The 21,792-nt window shown below is 43.0% G+C and overlaps 2 protein-coding genes and 1 long non-coding RNA gene across 14 annotated transcripts in view; 1 reads left to right on the plus strand and 2 right to left on the minus strand.

Moving 5' to 3' along the window:
- parp12a (poly (ADP-ribose) polymerase family, member 12a) overlaps nt 1-1,411 on the minus strand; it is an 80,900-nt gene extending 79,489 nt beyond the window's left edge. Inside the window, exon 1 of the mRNA XM_063051671.1 lies at nt 980-1,411. Within this exon, the coding sequence (XP_062907741.1) occupies nt 980-1,320 (341 nt within the window). The 5' untranslated portion in view covers nt 1,321-1,411. The remainder of the gene's footprint in view (nt 1-979) is intronic.
- LOC134348390 (uncharacterized) overlaps nt 1,379-21,792 on the plus strand; it is a 30,740-nt gene continuing 10,326 nt past the window's right edge. The window contains exons 1-2 of the long non-coding RNA XR_010018414.1: nt 1,379-1,674; nt 9,578-9,711. This is a non-coding gene — a long non-coding RNA (uncharacterized LOC134348390). The remainder of the gene's footprint in view (nt 1,675-9,577; nt 9,712-21,792) is intronic.
- LOC134348388 (poly(rC)-binding protein 3) overlaps nt 8,704-21,792 on the minus strand; it is a 95,363-nt gene continuing 82,274 nt past the window's right edge. For all 12 annotated transcript variants that reach the window (XM_063051673.1, XM_063051675.1, XM_063051676.1 and 9 more), the window contains exon 13: nt 8,704-9,152. In XM_063051673.1, coding sequence (XP_062907743.1) covers nt 9,116-9,152 — 37 coding nt within the window. In that variant the 3' untranslated portion in view covers nt 8,704-9,115. The remainder of the gene's footprint in view (nt 9,153-21,792) is intronic.

A 21,792-nucleotide genomic window follows, 5' to 3' on the forward strand; every position in this document is an offset into this window, starting at 1 on the left:
ATCTTTGCCATAGAGGGAGTACAAAGAAGGTTCAGCAGATTGATTCCTGGGATGGCAGGACTTTCATATGAAGAAAGACTGGATGAACTGGGCTTGTACTCGTTGGAATTTAGAAGATTGAGGGGAGATCTGATTGAAACGTATAAGATCCTAAAGGGATTGGACAGGCTAGATGCAGGAAGATTGTTCCCGATGTTGGGGAAGTCCAGAACGAGGGGTCACAGTTTGAGGATAGAGGGGAAGCCTTTTAGGACCGAGATTAGGAAAAACTTCTTCACACAGAGAGTGGTGAATCTGTGGAATTCTCTGCCACAGCAAACTGTTGAGGCCAGTTCATTGGCTATGTTTAAGAGGGAGTTAGATATGGCCCTTGTGGCTACAGGGGTCAGGGGGTATGGAGGGAAGGCTGGGGCGGGGTTCTGAGTTGGATGATCAGCCATGATCATAATAAATGGCGGTGCAGGCTCGAAGGGCCGAATGGCCTATTCCTGCACCTATTTTCTATGTTTCTATGTTTCTATATGGTGACATATACCTATTTTGATAATAGATTTTAGTTTGACTTTGTTTCCTCAATTTTCTGGATCTAAAATGATTAAACTGTTGTTTAGGGCATGGTTGAAGCAGTAATAATAATATTCTACTCAAAAGCTTTCTCTCACTCCCAAGTCATCTTAACTGTGGCATTACTCTATTGGGTGGTAACATGATCTTCAATAATGGGTCTGGCTTTTTCTGTTCCTTGATTCTGAAAAATTAAAAAAGTCGCTGACTGCATTAAAGTGTGTGTGTGTGTGTGTGTGTGTGTGTGTGTGTGTGTGTGTGTGTGTAAGAAAAAATCCTGACCCTCAATCTGTTCTCAGTAATCCCCTTCCCCAAACTCCCTCTCCTTATTTATCACGCCTGCCTGCCCAAGTCTCAGTTTACACAGTGTTAAACCCCACCCCCTTTGCCAACACAGAAGACAGAGTTCTTTTACCTTCCTTTGGCGAACCTACAGTTGTCGAAGATGAAGAACTTGCACAGATGGAGTTGGCTGCAGTCACCATCGCTGCACTTTCTTTTGAGGAAGTCATTGCACAGCCTTGCAGGAGTGGTGGCGATGATCAAAGAGTCTCCGCTGAGCTGAAGGCCCGGGAGACCTGAGACCTCGGCCGGCACTTCGGTGAACAACTGCCCGTCTGCCAGTAACTTGCACAACTCTCCGTCTGACACCTTGAAATACCTGGAGACCTCCCTGCGCAAACTGCTGTAGCTCAGCGAACCACAACGGGAACACAAAGTCTGAATACAGTAGTCCCGGACTCGGTCTAGAGACATGGTGCCGTCAGCCCTCTCTAATCTCTGGATCTTCTCCCTTTTTTTAACCGAGTCCTGGAAACAAAGTGAAAAACGAAACCGAAATTTTGGGCTGCTCCGCCTTCCTCAGTCACGATAGGCTGCTTTTGCAAACTACGTCTTTTCCTCCATCTCACAATGGGTCAATAACATTTCCTCTGACAAGGTACGGGATGAAGAGCTGTTGCAAGACAGATGGACAGTGGGCGAAAGCGAGTGTGTGAGAGGGTAGAAATCAAACAGTTAGTTGCCTTTTTGTATGAATAGGGGAAGAACGCAATGGCGCACAAGAGGGACGGTTCTGCCCAGAGCCAGAGTCACTGGAGCAAACGAGAGGTGCGTTTATGCTTAAAATATGGAAAACTGTTGAGAAAGTTCTTTGGCGGAAATATTTGAGGAAAATCCGCTGGGTTCTACCAGGTTTTCAATATTTAATCCACCAGATCTCGTAGTTTTTGTTCTGTTTTTCCTTAACTCATTTAGCAGGTGATTTACAATTTATCCCCACAGCAATCGTTACCTCACCCTACCACAGATAGTTTCTTTGTCCCATCTATTCCTGCCCCATATCCTCTGCGACTTAAAACTTTATTTTCCTTATCTTTCCCGATTCTGACAGGCTATGACCAAAATGTTTACTCTCGTTCCCTCTTCCACTGACGCTTCCTGCTTGCTGGGTATTTCTGACATTTTCTGTGTTTTTCACCAGAGTAGACTGTCAGTAAGTCACAGGGAAACTCAATAAACTGTCTGCATCTTGTCCCCACCTGACACCGAGCTGATATTCAGATACACAAAGTGACTGTTTCCAAACATCAGAACACATCAGTTTTGGTAAAATAACCTACAAACCAGTACAATATACTAAAACTAATCTATACCCCCAGCACTTGGGTTGTGGCGGACTGACAGATTTTCCAGATTATCAGATGTTATTCCCAGTTAATTCTCCAAAGTAATTTAATTCGCTTTATTAAAATATGGCACAGTACTGTCATGAATTTCCAGTGAAGCTGATAAATTTAAGGGGAGTGTGGGAACTGAGGTCTCCGTGTGCAACAGGGAGCACGTAAATTGGCACCCAGTAAGCAAGATGCTGAACCGTGAGGACTTTCAAACAATTGGATATTAGAATAAACTGTACAAGCTTTGCAAAAAAAAAATCCATTATGGCTTTTGTAATTTCCAAACGTTTTCAGCTAGTGATAGACCCTCTAATTCTAATGAAGCAATCAACAGCGACAATCAATGCTTTAGTAATTTTATTTGACAATCGGCAGTGGCAAGTACTGACCTGCTCATTTTGCAGAATACCAGCGAGGATCTTTACCCGTACGTTACAGGAGGCAGGAACCTGGGTGACTTTCAGGGGGACGAAAGGAGGAAAGCCAGTGTAGGTCATTGCCCTCAATAATAAGTATACCGCTTTGGATATTTTTGGGGCAGGGAACACCTACCAGAAGCCGCAGCGGCCTGATCTCTGGCACTGAGTCTGTGTGGCTCAGAAGAGAAGGCGGGGTTGCCAACCAGGTGCCAGCGTCAGGGAGGTCTCAGATCAGGCCACCAGTATTCTAAATGGGGAGAGTGAACAGCCGGCTGTGGTACCAACGATATAGGTAGGAAAAGTGAGGCAATCCTGAAGAGAGAATAGGTTAGGTAGAAAGCTGAAAAGCAGTGCCTCCAGGGTAGTATATAGATTGCTGCTTCTGCTATGCGCTAGTGAGGGTAAGAGTTTAGATGATTTGGCAGATGAATGCGTGGCTGAGGAATCTGTGCAAGGGGCAGGGTTTCATATTTCTGGATAATTGGAATCTCTTCTGTAGAAAGTATGACCTGTACAAAAAGGATGGGTTACACATGAACCCCAGGGGGGACTAATCTCCTGCAGTAAAGTTTTCTAGAAGTGTTAGGGAGGACTTAACTTGGCTTGAGTATGGGAACCAGTGTGATAGGACTGAGGAAGGGGCTGTTGGCATGCAACTATATGCAGCATGTAGTGAGCTGTGAGGAAGGACAAGATGATGGGATAAAATCAAAGTCGGTGGATGAGTTAAAGTGTAACAGGGGGCCAAATTCGAAAAGAGTGATGAATACAGGACAGAAGGTGAACTTGCAGGTTGAGTCATTGGTAAATAAGGTAAATACAATGTTAGCATTAATTTCGCGAGGACTAGAATACAAAAAAAAGGGTGCAATGCTGAGGCTTTATAAAATGTTTGGTCAGTCGCACTTGAGAGCAGTTTTGGGTCCCTTCAAGAAAGGATGTGATGGCATTGGAGAGTGTTCAGAGGTGGTTCACGAGAATGATCCCAGGAATGAAAGGGTTAACATATGCAGAGCGAGCGCTTCATGGATCTGGGCCCGTACTTGTTGAGATTTGGAAGTATGAGGAGGGGATTTCATTGAAACCTATCGAATATTGACATGCTGAGTGGATGTGGAGAGGATGTTTCCTATAGTGGGGGAACCTAGGACCAGAGGTCACAGTCTCAGAATAGAGGAACATCCATTTAGAACAAATATGAGAACGAATTTCTTTAGCCAGTGGATGGTGAATCTCTGGAATTTATTACCACAGACGGCTGTGCAGGCCAAGTAATTGGGTATGTTTAAGGCGGATGTCGATAGGTTCTTGATTAATCAGGGCCCCAGAGTTTACGATAAGGCAGGAGAATGGGGTTGAGAGAGATAATAAATTATCTATGACGGATTGGGGGCAGACTCAATGGGTTGAATGACCTAATTCTGCTCCTATATTTTATGGTTTACCTCTGCCTCAGAGCATGGCATTAGTTTACTTTCTCATTTAAAAGAAGGCTTACTCTACAGCACCACAGTACTGAATTTGTTGGTGTTTCCTGTGTTATTTATTGTAGAATCAGATGCAATATTCTGACTACTGAATCATATGCTGACACCAAGAAAACAGTACTGGAAGGGAGGAGACTGGAGTCAATTGTCAGAATGAAGTGCCTGGGATGGTTACAGAAAAGGGATATGGCAGCCTGGTTTCCATTTCAGGGAAAGGCAGCAATGAGCATCAGAGTGCATGCAATCGAGATACCACGGGGTGGAGTGTGAGAAGATAAATGGCTTGTAGATTGCACTAAGTGCATTGCATTCATAGACTGTTGTATCTGGATCATTTAGGTCGTCTCGATCTTGTTGATTCTTGTTGCAACTCTAGTACAACTTTTCTCCAAGAAAGCTACCCTTTACCAAACGATGGGTATCATCTGTGTCTTGGCTTATTTGTGAATGCATGTTTTAGGCAATTTAGTTTGACTCCATTGTGGGCTCTGAGCAGCTTGTTCCTCTTCCTCTCCGCTGAAGTGTGCAGGCTGTACAGACTTTGCCATAGGTGAGGTAGGAAGTGCATGATAAGAGTGCGACAGGGATTGTGCAGTTCTCCTCCATGGCTTCTATTGCACAGTACTGTCGCTTTGTATCTCTGCAGATTATCTTCCATTAATTGGCCACTGTAAATTGCCCCAAGTATGTATGAGTGGTAGAATCTGGAGGGAGTTGATGGGAATAACAGAATAAATTGGAATTAGTGCAAATGTATATTCAATGTTCTGTATGAACTCAGTGGGCTAAATGAATTATTTCAATGGAGTATGACTGCTGAGACATAGCTTGGATTCATACAGATTTCTATAGCCACATCACAATGAAGTGATCACACACCAGGAGTTGCAGATATTCTACTTTTTCCAAGCAAAATTGAGGCTCCTCTTGCAGCGTCTTCTAGCCTTGTAGATATCACTTGCAGAATGGCTGGTGGATGGGAATCCACTGACGAACATTTAAACAATGATCTACCCACCTGACCTGGCTGAGTATGACTAGAAACTCAGTGCCAGGAGAGACCCGTCTCCTACCAATGGGTGGGTTGGTTGGATTTTGCATATAATCTCAGATTCTACTTCTCCTGTACTTTGAGTTGCCTGGTGCAGATTGTCCATGTCCTTGTAACATACAAGAGGGGAGCGTTTATGGCTGTTTAGTGCTGGGTTTGAGGTCTTGGTCTTTTTGCTTATCTGTGCAAAGCTCTACTAGTCACCTGAAGGCAGTGTTGAATTGCTCTAACCTTGGTTGGGAGGTGGTTCCCAAGATATGGAAGGAGTTTCTCGTGCATCTTGATAGTGAGGAGGGAAGTGTTACACACTGGGGGAAGTTGGAAGTGGATATTTAGTGCTCTGGAGTTTATGTTACAGATGAGAGCAGAGCTCAGTTGTTTAATGTGCAGATATACAGGTACTGCCTGTGGTGTGTAAAATTGATTGAGGGAATTTTAATTCTGGAGATAAGATTTCCCTTTGTTTTATCATCACCACCATCAGAAGCCATGCCCAATTTGAGCTTTGACTGCCATGGCCCACACACTCCTGTTTCGGGTCAAGTGGATCAATTCATTGGTATTCATTCCCAGTTCTCTGGCTGCTGTCTCCATCATTTGTCTTTGTCTTCCTCTTGCTTTTTTCCCTTCAATCTTTCCCATATTTACTATGCATTCTAACTCCTCTTTCCTAATCAAATGAAGTTACATTGCCTTTTCATGATCTCATTTGTTCTATACATCAGTATAAAGATGTAGTGGGCATGTTAATTGGTCATTGGTTAGGGTTAAATCAGGGTTTGCTGGGGCAGCACAGCTCAATGTGACCCCAACTTGGGTCATATACTGCTGTGTCATTCCCGTACCCAGCTTTATTACTAGATTAGTTATTTCTAGCACTGGTTCTATTCTAAATACCCTTGGAGTCATCTAAAACTTTGCTACCCATGCCCCATTTCTCACACAGTGCTTGCTAACCTTCAGTGGATCCTACTGAGGCAATGCCTCCATTTTAAAACTGTTACTCCTTTCAAATCCTTTGTCGCCTTGTGGGTATTTCAGCTATTCTCTCTGGCTCTTTCCAGACCTAAACACTAAGACAGGTTTTCTAATTCTGCTCTGTTGATTCTTTACAACACACTTACTGTCTTTGACAGTTATGAATTCAGCTATCTCAGAGGACTCTGGAATTGTCCCTTTAAATTGCCCCCAACCCACCTTCCCTTCAATTTACAATATTTAAAACAATTTTAACCGAGTTTCTGGATTGCCTGAACATCTGTAAAACAGGTTCAAATTTTGTTTAATTAAAACCATGAAGCACCTTGGGACTAATTGCTACTTTAAATGGTGTTACAGTAAAACACTTGATAATTCTTGGGACTTTGATGCTGGAGCAGCAGATTTTCCTTACTTCTGAATACAAGGAAATAATCAATTAGCTCCAAGACCCTGGCCTCAATATTTCCTTGTGCAGTTGGATCCTCGATTCTGCTTTGTTAAGCACCAAACCTGTCAGAAAAAGCAAGATCTCCGTGGCCACCCATTCCAATTCTGACATGCCAGTCCATGGCCTCCTCTACTGCCACGATGAGGCCACACTCAAGTTGGAGGAGCAACACCTGATCTTTGGTCTGAATAGCTTCCAACCTGATGGCATAAACATAGATTTCTCAAACTTCCAGTAATTTCTCCCCCTTTTCACCATTCCACTCTCTAACCTTATCCCCTTACTTGCCCATCATCTCCCTCTGGTGTTCTTCCCACTTCCTTTCTTCCACGGTCTTCTACCCTCTCCTGTCAGGAACCCACATCTCCAGACCTTTATCTTTTTCACCATTCAGCTTCCCATCTCTTTACTTTACCCCCTCCCAGTTTCACCTATCACCTTCCATCTTGGACTAACTACTACTTTCTCTCCCCCCATCTTCTTGTTCAGACTTCCTCTTTTTTTCCAGTATGTATCAGCCTGAAATATTGACTGTTTACTCTTTCCCATTGATGCTGCCTGACCTGCATTTCCTGCAGCATTTTGCGTGTGTTGCTTGGATTTCCATCATCTGTATATTTTCTCATGTTAGTTCTTACTTGTAGACCCCAGACAGCCTGGATTGGCAACATCTCCTCCATGATCTCCATCAGCACAGGTGTGACTGTGTGCTTTACCCCCGCTCTACTCGGTTTACAACCATAACTGCGTGGCCAAGTAAGCTCCAATGCCAAATTAAGTTTGCTAATGACACCATTGTCATTGCCCAAATCAAAGGTAGTGATGAATCAGCATTCAGGAGGGAGACTAAAAATTTGGCTGAGTGGTGTCATAACCTCTCACTCAACGTCAACAAGACCAAGGAACTGATTATAGACTTCAGGGGAGGGAAACAAAGGTCCATGAGCCAGTCCTCATTGGAGGATCAGAGGCAGAGAGGAATAGCAACTTTAAATTCCTGAGTGTTACTATTTCAGAACCTGTCCAGAACCATCACCCAAGTGCAATTGTGCAGAAAACACAACAGCACCTCTACTATTTAGGATCTGCAGATATTTGGCATGACATTAAAACTTTGACAAGCTTTTATAGATGTGCTGTGGAGAGTAAATTGATTGGCTGCATCACAGCTTGGTATGGAAACACCAATGCTTTTGAATGAAATATCCTACAAAAGGTAATGGGTTTGGCCCAGTACATCACAGGTAAAGCCCTTCCAACCATCGAGCACATCTACATCAAACAATGTTGTAGGAAAGCGCCCAGAGATCCCCACCACCCAAGTTGTGCTCTTTTCTTGCTGCTGCCATTAGGTAGAAGGTACAAGAGCCTTCAGGACATGCACCACAGGGTTCAAAAACAGTTAATACCACTCAAGTATCAGGCTGTTGAATAAAAGAAGATAACTACATGCACTTGCCCTGTCATTGAAATGATCTCACAACCAATGATCTCTCTTTAAGGGCTCCTTATTTCATTATCTCAAGTTGTCATTATTTATTTATATTTGCATTTGTAGTTTATCATCTTCTGCACTCTGGTTGATCTTTCATTGATCCTGTTATAGTTATACAGATTTGTTGAGTATGCCCACAAGAAATAGAATCTCAGGGTTGTATATGGTGACATAAATGTACTTTGATAATGAAAATTACTTTGAACTTAGTTCCTATTAATACCAAAATATTATTAACTCATTTTTAAACCCTACAGGTTACACAGTAGTATAACTTATCCAGCAAACTAAGTTATTTTAAAGGAAACCTGAGGAACACAGTCCCAATGCACTTAAAAGCAATTAAGGACCTCTGGTGAGCAGTTGCTGAACAAGTGATTTCTGAACAATTTTTCAGAGTTTTTTTAATGCCTATAAATATAATTATTTACATGTGACCCAGTCCATACATCTACTAGAATATTCAGTGACAAAGGCATTTGTCATTCCAAAGTATTATAAATGATACATACCTTTTAATAGCAGCTGACAGCAGACGAGGTGAGTGACATGTATAATAAATCTGAATTTCATCACATATTGTCATGTACCTTCCTTTATTACATCCAGATAGAACTTCAAATAATTGGATAACATCAAGGTTTATTTTTTTAATATAAAAAGGTTGCAATCATGTTACCAGTAATTACTAAACTAAAAAGTATACAGAGAAAATAGTCTTCAAATACAATTTTTGCAAGCGATTGTTAATTTAAGTTAATGTCGAAACAAAAAACTTACATTAAAACAAGAAGTGGGGTAGTTGGGTTTAGTTAAGGGGGACTGGATTTAAAAAGAATTTCAGAATAATTCCTTAAAATTTAACATTTTATCTATTTTCTATGAGGCAGAACTGTAATATACAAATTTTACAAACAAGTGGAAGCAGGTTGCTCGTGGTTTTCGCAGGTGGGCAACATGACACGGAGAGCAGAGGGAGCTGCATAAACAATTAAAGAGGGCCCATTCCAGAAACTTCAGATGTTAGCCTAAAAGAGATACAAAAACAAAAATGAGTCGTTCTAAGCAAAAAGAGACAGGTCACAGTACATTTTAGCCCTGGTATTTATGGTTCACATAAGCTTTTACATTCTTCATCAACTTAACATATCTTTTTAATCTTTCATGTTTTTCTTACTTTTACATTAGTATTATTTCTTGTAAATTCTTAACTGAAATAGGCAGAATACTTTAATTAAAGTCACAGCATCTCATTTCCAAACATTTATCTGGCGATCTATATTTATAGTAACACTACAATCTGATTCAGGAATGATAAAGGATTCCAAAACTTAATGGAAAACTCACTTTGCTTTCTTTAATATCTACTCATGCACTCTTCAGAACATAAATGGTACATGCTGATACAAAGTGAACTCAGGAAATAATTGTCTCATTATTCATTGTATCATAGCTTTGGAGTGAATTGCTTGCTTTTCCATTGACTTTGGGAGAACGTTACCAAAATAAGCTAATGGACAAGAACAAGTTTAACAAGTGATGAGAACATGCCACTTGGGAATATCAGAGAACATCTGGCACATCCAGGTAAACACTACAGTGACCACTTTTAGGTACACCTGCTCATTAATGCAAGTATCTAATGAGACGATCATGCAGCAACTCAAAGCATAAAAGCATGCAGATGTGGTCGAGAGGTTCAGTTATTCAGACCAAACATCAAAATGGGCGGGGGGGGGGGGGGGATATGATCCAAGTGACTTTGACCATGGAATGATTGCTGGTGCCAGACGGCATGGCTTGAGCATCTCAGAAACTGCTGATCTCTTGGGAACATGAACACACACACACACAGTCTCTGGAGATCTGGAGATACAGAAAATGGTGTGAAAAACAAAACATCCAGTGAGCAGCAGTTCTGTTAATGGAAGAGGTCAGAGGAGAATGGCCAGACTGGCTTAAGCTGATATGGTGACAGTAGCTCAAATAACCACGCATTACAACAGTGGTATGCAGAAGAGCATCTCTGATCACACAACATATTGAACCTTAAAGCAGATGGACTACAGCAGAAGACCATGAATATACACTCAGTGGCCACTTTATTAGGTACAGGTTGTACCTAATAAAGTGGGCATGGGGTATCAAAGAAACTGCAATTAAATGTTTCTCCTAAAATAAACATTTCTGTTTTAAAAAGTTGCATAGGCACTTCTACAGATTTAATAGTTCATCAGAAAAGGATGTAGTGGCAAAGGACTAGTAGCTAAATAACCTTCTATCTTTGGCTAAAAAGAGAGAAAGCACAAGGAGAGGTTAGACTGATTCAACTAGAGGACAAATAATGAAATAATGAAATCCACACTTACACAGAACATTGAACATTTCAAAACCAAAACATACTAATTTCATTTGTTTGTTATGTGCTGTGTTGCATGATGCAACCCGATCACGTTCTCCCTAACTGACCATTCCACAAGAGAATTTCGATTTGCGATGCACAGTGAAAGAAAATTCACATTAAAAACAGTTGCAAATTAATTGCATAAATTGTTCAAATATACTTAAACCTACAAGTAAAATTACTTCTTTATTTAATGCCAGTAAAAACATTTTCATTAACAATTTTGTTGTATATTAGACTAAGACCAGAAGATAGAGGAGCAGAATTAGGTCATTTGGTGCATCAAATCTGCTCATCATGGCTGACCCAAATTTCCTCTCAGCCCCAATCTCCTGCCTTTTCCCTGTATCCCTTCTTACCCTGATGAATCAAGAATCTATCAACCTGTCTTAAATATGCATTAAGACTTGCCCCCCCCGCTCCCCCCCCCCACAATTGCCATTGGCAAAGAATTCCAGATTCACCATTCTATCTAAAGAAGTTCATCATCTCTGTTCTGAAAGGATGCCACTCCATTCTGAGCTATGTCTTCTGGTCTTAGACACTCGCAAACATCCTCTCCACATCCACTCATCAGGGCCTTTGACCATTAGATACCTCTCAATGAGGTCACCCCTCATTCTTCGGAATTCTATTAAACAATCAAATGCTCTTCATATGACAAGCCATTCAATCCTGGAATCATTTTCATGAACTTTCTTTGAAACCTCTCCAGTTTTAACATATCCTTTCTAAGAGGCCAAAAACTGCACACAATACTCCACATGAGGCCTCACCAGTGATTTTATAAAGTCTCAGCAGTACACCCTTGCTTTTATATTCTAGTCCTCTTGAAATTAATGCTAATATTGCATTTGCCTTCCTCACCACAGACTCAACCTGCAAATTAACCTTTAGGGAATCCTGCACAAGGACTCCCAAGTATTTTTGTATTTTTTCTCCATTTAGAAAAGAGCCAACCCTTTCATTTCTCCTACCGAAGTGTATGACCATACACTTCCCAACATTGTAGTCCACCTGCCATTTCTTTGCCCATTCTTCTAATCTGTCCAAGTCCTTCTGTAGCCTCTCTACTTCCTCGAACTACATGTCACTCCACCCATCTTCATATTGTCCGCAAATTTTGCAACAAAGCCAATTCCATCATCCAAATCACTGACAGGTAACATAAAAAGAATCAGTCACACCATAGACCCCTGTGGAACACCACTATTCACTGGTGGCCAACCAGAAAAAACTCCCTTTATTCCCACTCTTTGCCTCCTGCCAATCAGCCACTGCTTTATCCATGCTAGAATCTTTCCTGTAATATCATGGGCGCATAGCTTGTTAAGCAGCCTCAATTGTGGCAACTTGTCAAGGCCTTCTGAAAATCCAAGTACACAACATCAACCAATTCTCTGTTGTCTATCCTGCTTGTTATTTCTTCAAAGAATTGCAAGATTTGTCAGGCAAGATTTTCCTTTAAGGATAAAGGGGAAGCCTTTTAGGACCGAGATGAGGAAAAACTTCTTCACACAGAGAGTGGTGAATCTGTGGAATTCTCTGCCACAGGAAACAGTTGAGGCCAGTTCATTGGCTATATTTAAGAGGGAGTTAGATATGGCCCTTGTGGATAAAGGGATCAGGAGGTATGGAGAGAAGGCAGGTACAGGGTTCTGAGTTGGATGATCAGCCATGATCATACTGAATGGCGGTGTAGGCTCAAAGGGCCGAATGGCCTACTCCTGCACCTATTTTCTATGCTGACTACAGCCTATTCTATCATGTGTCTAGTACACTGAGACCTCATCTTTAATGATTGACTCCAACATCTTCCCAACCGCTGAGGTCACACTAACTGGCTTATAGGTTCCTTCTGCCTCCCTCCCTCTTGAAGAGTGGTGTGACATTTGCAATTTTCCAGTCTTCCAGAACTATCCCAGAATCTAGTTATTCTTGAAAGATCATTACTGATGTCTCCACAATCTCTTCAGCCAACACTTTTAGAACCCTGGGTTGTACACCACATGGTCCAGGTGACTTATCTACCTTCACTCCTTTCAGTTTCTCCAAAACCTTGTCTCTAGTTATGGTAACTTCACACATTTCATAACTCAACACCTGGAACTTCCACCATACTGCTAACATCTTCCAGTGAAGACAGACACAAAATACTTATTCAATTCGTTGTCTCCATTACTATCTCTCCAGCATAGTTTTCCAGCAGTCTGATATTCAATCTCACCTCTCTTTTTACACTTTATGTATCCAACTTTGGCATCCTCTGTAATATTATAGCAAGTTTATTTTCATATTCCATCTTTAACCTCTTAAATGGCCTTTTTTTAGTTACCTCCTGTTGGTATTTGAAAGCTTCCCAATCCTTTAACTTCCCACTAGTTTTTGCTCTATTATATGTCCTCCCTTTGGCTTTGACATCTTTCGTTAGCCACAGTGGTGTTATCTTTTCTTTATAACACTTCTTCCTCTTTGAGATGTACATGTCCTGTGCCTTCCAACTTGCTTCCAGAAATTCCAGCCATTGCTGCCCTGCCATCATCCTTGCCAGTGTTCTTTTCCAGTCGATTCTGGCCAACTCCTCTCTCATGCCTCTGTAGTTCCCTTTACTCCATTGTAATACTGATACATTTGACATTAGCTCCCCCTTCTCAAATTTCAGGGTGAATTTGTTCAAATTATGGTCACTTGTCCACAAGGATTCTTCTACCTTAAGCTCTCTAATTAATTCTGGTTCATTGCACAGCACCCAATCCAGAATAGCTGATTCCCCTAGTGGACTCAATTACAAGCTGCTCTAAAGAGCCATTTAGGCACTCTAGAAATTCCCCTCCTGGAATGTAGCAACAATCTGATTTCCCCAATTTACTTGCATATTGAAGTCCCCCATGACTATTGTAACATTGCCCTTATGGCATGCATTTTCTATCTCCCATTGTAATTTATAGGCCATATCCTTACTTTGGGGGTCTGTATACAACACCCATCAGGACATTTTTACCCTTCCAGTTCCTTAGCTCCATCCACAATGATTCAACACCTTCCAATCCCATGTCACCTCTTTTTAAATTATTTTATTTCATTTTTGTTTTACCAACAGAGAAATGCTGTCCCCTCTGCCTTCCTGCCCATCCTTTCAATACAATGTTTATCCTTGGACATTAAACTCCCACCTATAATCTTCAGTGATTCAGTGATGCCTACAATATCACACCTGCCAATCTGCAACTGTGCTGTGAGTTCATCACTTTATTCCGTACACTGCGCACATTCAAATATAACACCAACAGTCCAGGATTCACCCTTTTCGATTTTGTCCGCCTTATGTTGAAACTCATCCTGTTGACTGCAACTTTGCCCTGTCAACAGCCTCTTCTCACTACACATCGACACTTTGCCTATGTTTGTAAACCAGCTACCTCATCTTCTGCCTTTTCTAGGATACTTCTTGCATTGAAATATAGACAGCTAAGGACACTAGCTGCACTATGTTCAACTTCTGATTACCTACTTTGCCTCCACAACCTCTCCACCAACTGTTCTGGCACTTTGGTTCCCAATCCCCCTGCAACTCCAGTTTCAACTCCACCATGCAACATTAACAAACCTTCCCACTAGGATATTATTCCCCCTCTAATTCAGGTACAAACTGTCCCTTCTGTACAGGTCCAACCCTCCCTGAAAGAGAACCCAATAACCCAAAAATCTTATGCCCTCCCTACTACACCAACTCTGCCATGTATTAAACTGTATAATATTCCTAGTTCTGGCCTCACTAACACATAGCACAGGTAGCAATCCTGAGATCACAATCCTGAAGGCCCAGCCCTTTAACTTAGCACCTAATTCCCTGAACTTCCTATGCAGAAACTCAACCCTCGTCCTACCCATGTCATTGGTACCTACATGGACCACGACTTCTGACTGTTCACTCTCCCACTTAAGAAGTGGTTTAATTTCTTAGTAGTTCAACTATGCATTTCACGCTTTTTCACCTTTCAATGAGATGGATGGGCTTGGTGCAGTGAGATCAGCTTCTCAAAATCAGGCTGAATGTTACTCAAGAGTCTCAGATCTTCAGGTTCAGTAATTGGCAGTCTGTTTCATTGCTTTGACAGAAATTAGGGTGCCTGTACTGAAAGTGTACTCCACTATGATATTGGACAGGCAATAAAGAACATCCTGACCTTCTTCCACTGTGCAGGATAGTGTTCAGGGATTTCTTTCTGCAAACAGAAGTCTTATACGCTTTTTTTTTAAAAACCTCAGCTTCAGCTCAACGTTGTAGCGAGATCAGTTCTCCTCCATGCTACCTGTTAATTCCTCATTATAAGTGTTCAGGAATGGATTTATTACCTAATCTGGAACTTGGACCAAGAGACGATCCTGAAATCTCCAACATGTCTTTACGTAGCTTACCCAGGTATTCATCATCTGGTATTCTTTCTTTCTCTTCCAACTCAAGAGGCTTGGAAATTGGAAAAGGTTGTGACAGCCAATGTTGCACTTATATAGGGTTAATTTACACAGAAATGTGTAAATGACTAATTTGACTTTGATAAGATTCACACCTTGCTTTGCAATTGAAGATTAGTTTCATGAAACTTTGGTTATTTGTCAGAATTATTCACAATGTCATGCCTAATATTCTTAACTTGATTACTGAATGAAGCACTCGCATCTTCAAAGACGTTTTTTAGTTTCAAAAAGCGCATAAAAGCTTGTCAGCCAGTTTGTTTTTGAGAGCCACCTGTTTTCTGTGTGCAACAGCAAGATATATATATATATTTACAATATTACTCAATATCGTTTGCTTAAGTAATTCATTACAAGTTACATGTAAAAATACGTGAATTGCATACGTCATGACACTACCACGTGATACGCACGAGTTCAGATTATGTGCTCGGAGCAAGATGCAACAAGTGTGTATTCTGTAAACCAAGCAACACTTATTGCGGTCCTATCATTAATGCCCAAGTATTACACAAGTGTGCTGAGACAATTCAAGCAGTGGTGGATTCCCCAAGGCCAAAGAACTTCCACATCATCCAGTGAAGCATGCCGTAAGTATCCAAAGCTGCCATAACTACTTCCTGCAGTCCCAGAGTCAATCCTACAATTGCCACAGAGAAGGCCCAAAACCCGATACTGTTTTAGAGCCACACATCTCACTCTGCCAAGCAGAGTGACCTCCTCTTCCACCCCCCCCAAACCCATCAGGAAAGATGTTATCATTCAAGAGTAAAAAATCCTCCATGGGCCTGATTTAAAATTTAAAATTTACTATGCTGTGGATGTCTACATAGTAGTTGTATTATATATGGTGTGTGTGTCCGTCTGTGTCTGTGTGTGTGCGCATGCCTCTCCATGTGCGTGTGTGTATATATACACACACATACATACAAACACACATGCATGTAAGATTAAGATTTCTACTGCCATGCTGTGAGGTATTTATTTTATTTTAGCAGTTTTAGAAAGCAGTGTGTTGTGCTAGCAAGAGTGTTTTGGCTTCACATAAAGATAAGGAACCATGTTATCCAACTTAGAAATGTTGGATACGGGGTTATGGGATGAAGCGAAGGCTCAACAGAACTGGGCGGGAAGAGATTTCAAAAGGACTGTAGTCTGGTTGGGGTCCTTCTGGTGGGAACTGCGGAACAAAGAAAGATGCCACAAAATGCCATTGGGAGGAGAGTCCCCATTGCAAGAAGTGGTTAGTGCAGATGAATGGCTCCAAGGAGGTAGGAAGGGTCAATACTCCTGAGTAAGACCATCTCGAATGAACTGGCCTCAAGGGAACTTGGACTGTGGCGGTTGCTTTCACGCAGATCATGGGCCCAGTGCATGAGTAAAGTGATACACCCCCACTACCCCAGAAATGAGCTTCAATGTTTGTGCACATCAGACTGGTTTAACTGTAATGGGCCTTTTTTTAACCTTTTTTCTGTAACTGTAAATTTCATATATACACTTTCATTATAATTTTATTGAAACGAAGAGGAAATGAGAGAAGGGGATGGTATATTACAAGTAACAGGGTGGGAGGAGGTATAGTTCAGGTAGCTGTGAGAGTCTGTGGGTCAGACACCCTGAGCCAATAGGCTGGTCCTGGACTTATTTCCTGGCATAATTTACATATTACTATTTAACTATTTATGGTGTTATTACTATTATTTATGGTGCAACTGTAACGAAAACCAATTTCCCCTGGGACCAGTAAAGTATGACTATGACTAATAGATATCAGTAGATAAGCTATCTCCAGAGAGAGAGCGAGCGACAAAGAAATTAAAAAAGGGGAGGGAGATGTTGGAAGTGGACCAGGTAAATTTGAGGGCAGGGTGGAAGTTGGAGGCAAAGTTGATGAAGTTGACGACAAGTTCAGCATGGGTACAGGAAGCAGCACCAGTGCAGTTGTTGATGTAGTGTAGGATAAGTGGGGGATGGATGCCAGTGCAGTCTTGGAATAAAAGACTGCTCCACGTAGCCAACAAAAATGTAGGCATAGCTGGGACCCATGCAAGTGTCCATGGTTACACCTTTTGTTTGAAAGAAGTGGGAGGAGCCAAAGAATTTCTATCCCTATTTCACTCTACCGCCCTCCCCCAGCTCCCCTGGTTCCGCCTCCTTCTTCTACCACCCATTGTTTTCAGGGCTATGACGTCAATGCTTCCCCTCCCCCACCCCTTTGTCTTTCAAATTACCGATTCACTGGAAGACACAGCACTGGCAAGTGTAACAGCAACGGCCTTCTGCTCCTCAAGACATGTGCCACACACGACCTTGTCATCACCAACACCCTGTTCCGCTTACCCACCCGTAAGAAGACGTCATGGATGCACCCACGCTCGAAGTACTGGCATCTGATTGACTACATCATCACCAGGAAGAGGGACAGGATGGATGTCAGAGTGACGAGAGCCATGTGTGTGCTGGACCGACCACCGCCTCATTGTGTCCAAGTTCAGAAGACTGCAAAGAGGCTGAATGTCTCCAAGCTGAAAAGCAGCAGGGTTGCAGAAGAATTCATCGATGACCTTGAAGGCAGACTGCCAGACACACCACAGGAAGATGGGACCAGCGTTGAGGAACAGTGGACGACCTTCAGAAACGCTGTCTACACTACCGCCCTCGAACATCTCGGACTAGCAACCTGAAGAAACCAAGACTGGTTCGATGAGAATGATGAAGAAATACAGGCACTACTAACGGAGAAACATCAACATTACAGAGTGCATCAGAACGACCCCACATCGCTAGCCAAGAAAGATGCCTTTACCAACGCAAGAAGAAAGGTGCAGAAAAAACTTAGCAAGATGCAGGACAGCTGGTTCAGCAAGAAGGCTGATGAAATCCAGGGCTATGCAGACAGCCACGACATAAAGCGCTTCTACGATGCGCTTAAGGCTGTATACGGACTCCAGTCCTCCGGCTCCTCACCCCTCAACGCAGGTGAGACGCAACTGCTGACAGAGAAGAAGCAGATTCTGGATCGGTGGGCTGAGCACTTTAACAACATCCTTAACCGCCCTGCCGACATCAACGACGAGGCCTTTGCCCGCTGCCCCAGGTAGAGATCAACAAGAACCTCAACACCGTCCCCACAGTAGATGAAGTCAGGAAGGCAGTGAAGCAACTCTCCTGTGGCAAAGCGCCAGGACCTGATGCAATCCCTGCTGAGGTATACAAAGCAGGAGGCCCTGTCATGATGCAAAAGCTGACTGTACTCTTCCAGTCCATATGGAAAAAGGGACAGGTCCCGCAACAACTGAAAGATGCCAACATAGTCCACATCTACAAGAGGAAAGGCAACCGCCAGTCTTGCGACAACCACCGAGGCATCTCCCTCTTGTCCATTGCGGGGAAGATTCTGGCCCGCGTCCTGCTCAACCGCCTTCTCCAACATCTTGAGCAAGGTCTGCTCCCAGAAAGCCAGTGCAGCTTCCGTGCTGAACGTGGGACCGCGGACATGATTTTTGCTGCGCGCCAACTCCAGGAAAAATGCCAGGAGCAACACAGCGACCTCTTCGTGACCTTTGTCGATCTAACCAAGGCTTTCGATACGGTCAGCAGAGAAGGCTTGTGGAAGATCATGGAGAAGTTTGGCTGCCCCAGCAAGTTCATCACAATCATCCGACAGTTCCACGACGGTATGATGGTGAAAGTTCTGGATGACGGCAACAAGTCGGAGGCCTTCCCAGTGACGAATGGCGTCAAGCAAGGCTGCGTTCTTGCCCCGACTCTGTTCAGTATGATATTCTCTGCCATGCTGACAGATGCCTTCCGTAACTACGAAGAAGGAATCCACGTCAGGTACAGGACTGACGGCAGGTTGTTCAACCTTAGGCGCCTGCAGGCAGTTACAAAGGTGCAAGAGACTGACATCAGAGACTTCTTGTTTGCTGATGACTGCGCACTCAACGCCAGCACAGAGCAGGAGATGCAGCATAAAATGGACTGCTTCTCACAAGCCTGCGACAACTTCGGTCTCACTATCAGCACCAAAAAGACCGACATCATGTACCAGCCTGCCCCAGGAAAGCCATACCAGGAGCCACGCATCACGGTGAAGGGCCAGAACCTCCAGGCAATCGACAACTTCACCTACCTGGGCAGCATACTCTCTCGCGCAGTGAACATAGACGCTGAGGTCAACAACAGGATTGCCAAAGCCAGTGCCGCCTTTGGGAGACTCCGTGAGAACGTCTGGGAGTGGAGAGGACTCAGCCTTACCACCAAGCTGAAGGTCAACTGTGCAGTGGTCCTTACCACCCTCCTTTACGCCAGCGAGACCTGGACTGTCTACAGCAGACACGCCAAACAGCTCAACCACTTTCACCTGAGCTGTCTCCGCAGACTCCTCCACATCAGGTGGCAGGACAAAGTCCCCAACACGGAAATCCTGGAATGAGCTGGGCTCTGCAGCGTCTACACCCTCCTGCTGAAAGCCCAAGCCAGGTGGGCTGGACATGTGGTTAGAATGCCAGGCAGCCGATTGCCTAAGCAGCTGCTGTACGGAGAACTGTGTCAGGGCAAGCACTCAGTCGGGGGGCAGAAGAAACGTTACAAAGACTGCCTTAAAGCGTCCCTCAAAGGCCTGGGTGTCAACATCAACACTTGGGAGACGCTTGCCCTCGACCGTCCAGCTTGGCGCAGCAAGATCACCACAGGAGCCTGTGCAGCTGAAGTCAGGCGCATCATCGAAGCGCAAGGAAAGCGTGCTGTGCGCAAGGCCCGAGCAGCATCCACTGCCACGACAGCACCCACCCACTTGTGTCCCACATGTGGGCGAGCCTTCAGGGCCCGGATTGGCCTTATCAGTCCCCTCCGGACCCACAGCCACCAATCTCCCATTTGACTTTGAAGTCATGGTCATCTTCGACTACGAAGGACGAACAACAACAACCGATCTATCAATTGACGCTACAAGCATTCTTCAAATCCTTCCCCATCTTTCATTCTTCAGTCCTGATGAAAGGTTCCGGCCCAATACATCGACTCATCGTTTCTGACTGATGCTGCCCGACCTGCTGAGTTCATCCAGCATACTGAAAGTGTTGCTTTGATCTTTTACAGCATCATTACTTTGTGTTTATTAAGAGTGAGGACAAGCTCCACTGCACAGAGGAGAGTGGTGGAGGAAGGGAATTGGTTGGGTCTGGTGTCCAGAAAGAAACGGAAAGTTTTGAGGCTTTCCTGGTGGGGGATGGAGGTGTATAGGGACTGGACATCCATAGTAAAAATATGATGGGGCCAGAGAACTTGAAATCATTGAAAAGATCCAGAGCATGTGAAATGTCACAGATGTAGGTAGGAACCGAATTGACTGTGGGGATAAAAGAGTCAAGGTATGTAGATAAGTTCAGTGGGGCAGTAACAAGCTGAACCAACAGGTATACCTGGACAAGCAGGTTTGTGGATCTCGGGTAGGAGATAGAAGTGGGAGGTGTAGAGTGCGGGAACTATGAGGTCGGTGGCAGTGGATGGGAGATCCCCAGAGCTAATAGGTCAGTGATGAAATATTGATTTGATATAGCTTTTTTAAAAAACTGTTCACTGTTGTTTATACTAATATTTTGATACTTAGAAACTTTTCATTTTATGTTTGAAAGCACCTTCCTTTGACAGAATTTTTTTCATGTGTCCAAGACTTTTGCACAGGTTGAGATGCATTCTATATGGAGATGGAGTTTATAGCTAAGCACAGAGGAATGTGTGTATTTAATATTTCAGTTGAGTTATATTGTAAATATATTGTTCGATTAAGCATTCTTGTTCATTTAAATAATTCATTATGGGTTATATGTCACAAGACTACCATATGATATGTATGTGCCTCTCAAGGTAAATATGAAACTAAGGGCTGTTCTCTTGGGCTCCCATCTTCTTTTTGCAATTACAGTACAAGTAGTGTTCACCCCACCTTGGAAGTTTTCATGTACATCGAATCATAGTGAATTTAATTTGGCTTTTTTTTGACACTAATCAACAGAAAAAGACTTTCGTGTCAGTGAAAACAGATGTCTACAAAGTGATCTAAATTAATTACAAATATAAAGCACAAAATTTATTGCACAAGTATTCACTCCCTTTAATATGACACAACAAATAGTCACTGGTGCAGCCAACTGGTTTTAGAAGTCACATAATTAGTTAAATGGAGATCTGTTTTTGGAGACCTGTGTTCAGCCAAGGTATTTCAATTGAATGTAGTAAAAATACATCTGTAACTAAAAGGTCCAACTGTTGGTGAGTCAGTATCCTGGCAAAAAATACACCATGAAGACAAAAGAACACTCCAAGCAACTCCGCGAAAAGGTTATTGAAAAGCACAAGTCAGGAGATGGATACAAGAATATTTCCAAGTCACTGAATATCCTTTGGAAATGGGAAGAAAATGGCACAGCTGTAAATTGTCTAGAGCAGGCAGTCATCAAAAATTGAGTGACGGGGCACGAAGGGGACGAGAGAGGGAGGGCATCAAGAGACCGATGACAACTCTGGAGGAGTTACAAGCTTCAGTGGCTGAGATAGGAAAGACTGCACAGACAACAACTGTTACCCAGGTGGTTCATCAATCACTGCTTTATGACAGAGTGGCAAAGAGAAAGCCACTATTGGGGGGGGGGGGGGGAAGAGAAGAAACTTGCATGAAATCTGGTCTAGAGTTTGCCAGAGGCATGTGGGAGACATTGAAGTTAGCTGGAAGAATGATTTATGGTCTGATGAAACCAAAATTGAGCTTTTTGGCCATCAGA

The sequence above is a fragment of the Mobula hypostoma genome, chromosome 6, assembly GCF_963921235.1.
Source record: "Mobula hypostoma chromosome 6, sMobHyp1.1, whole genome shotgun sequence".
Classification (NCBI taxonomy): domain Eukaryota; kingdom Metazoa; phylum Chordata; class Chondrichthyes; order Myliobatiformes; family Myliobatidae; genus Mobula; species Mobula hypostoma.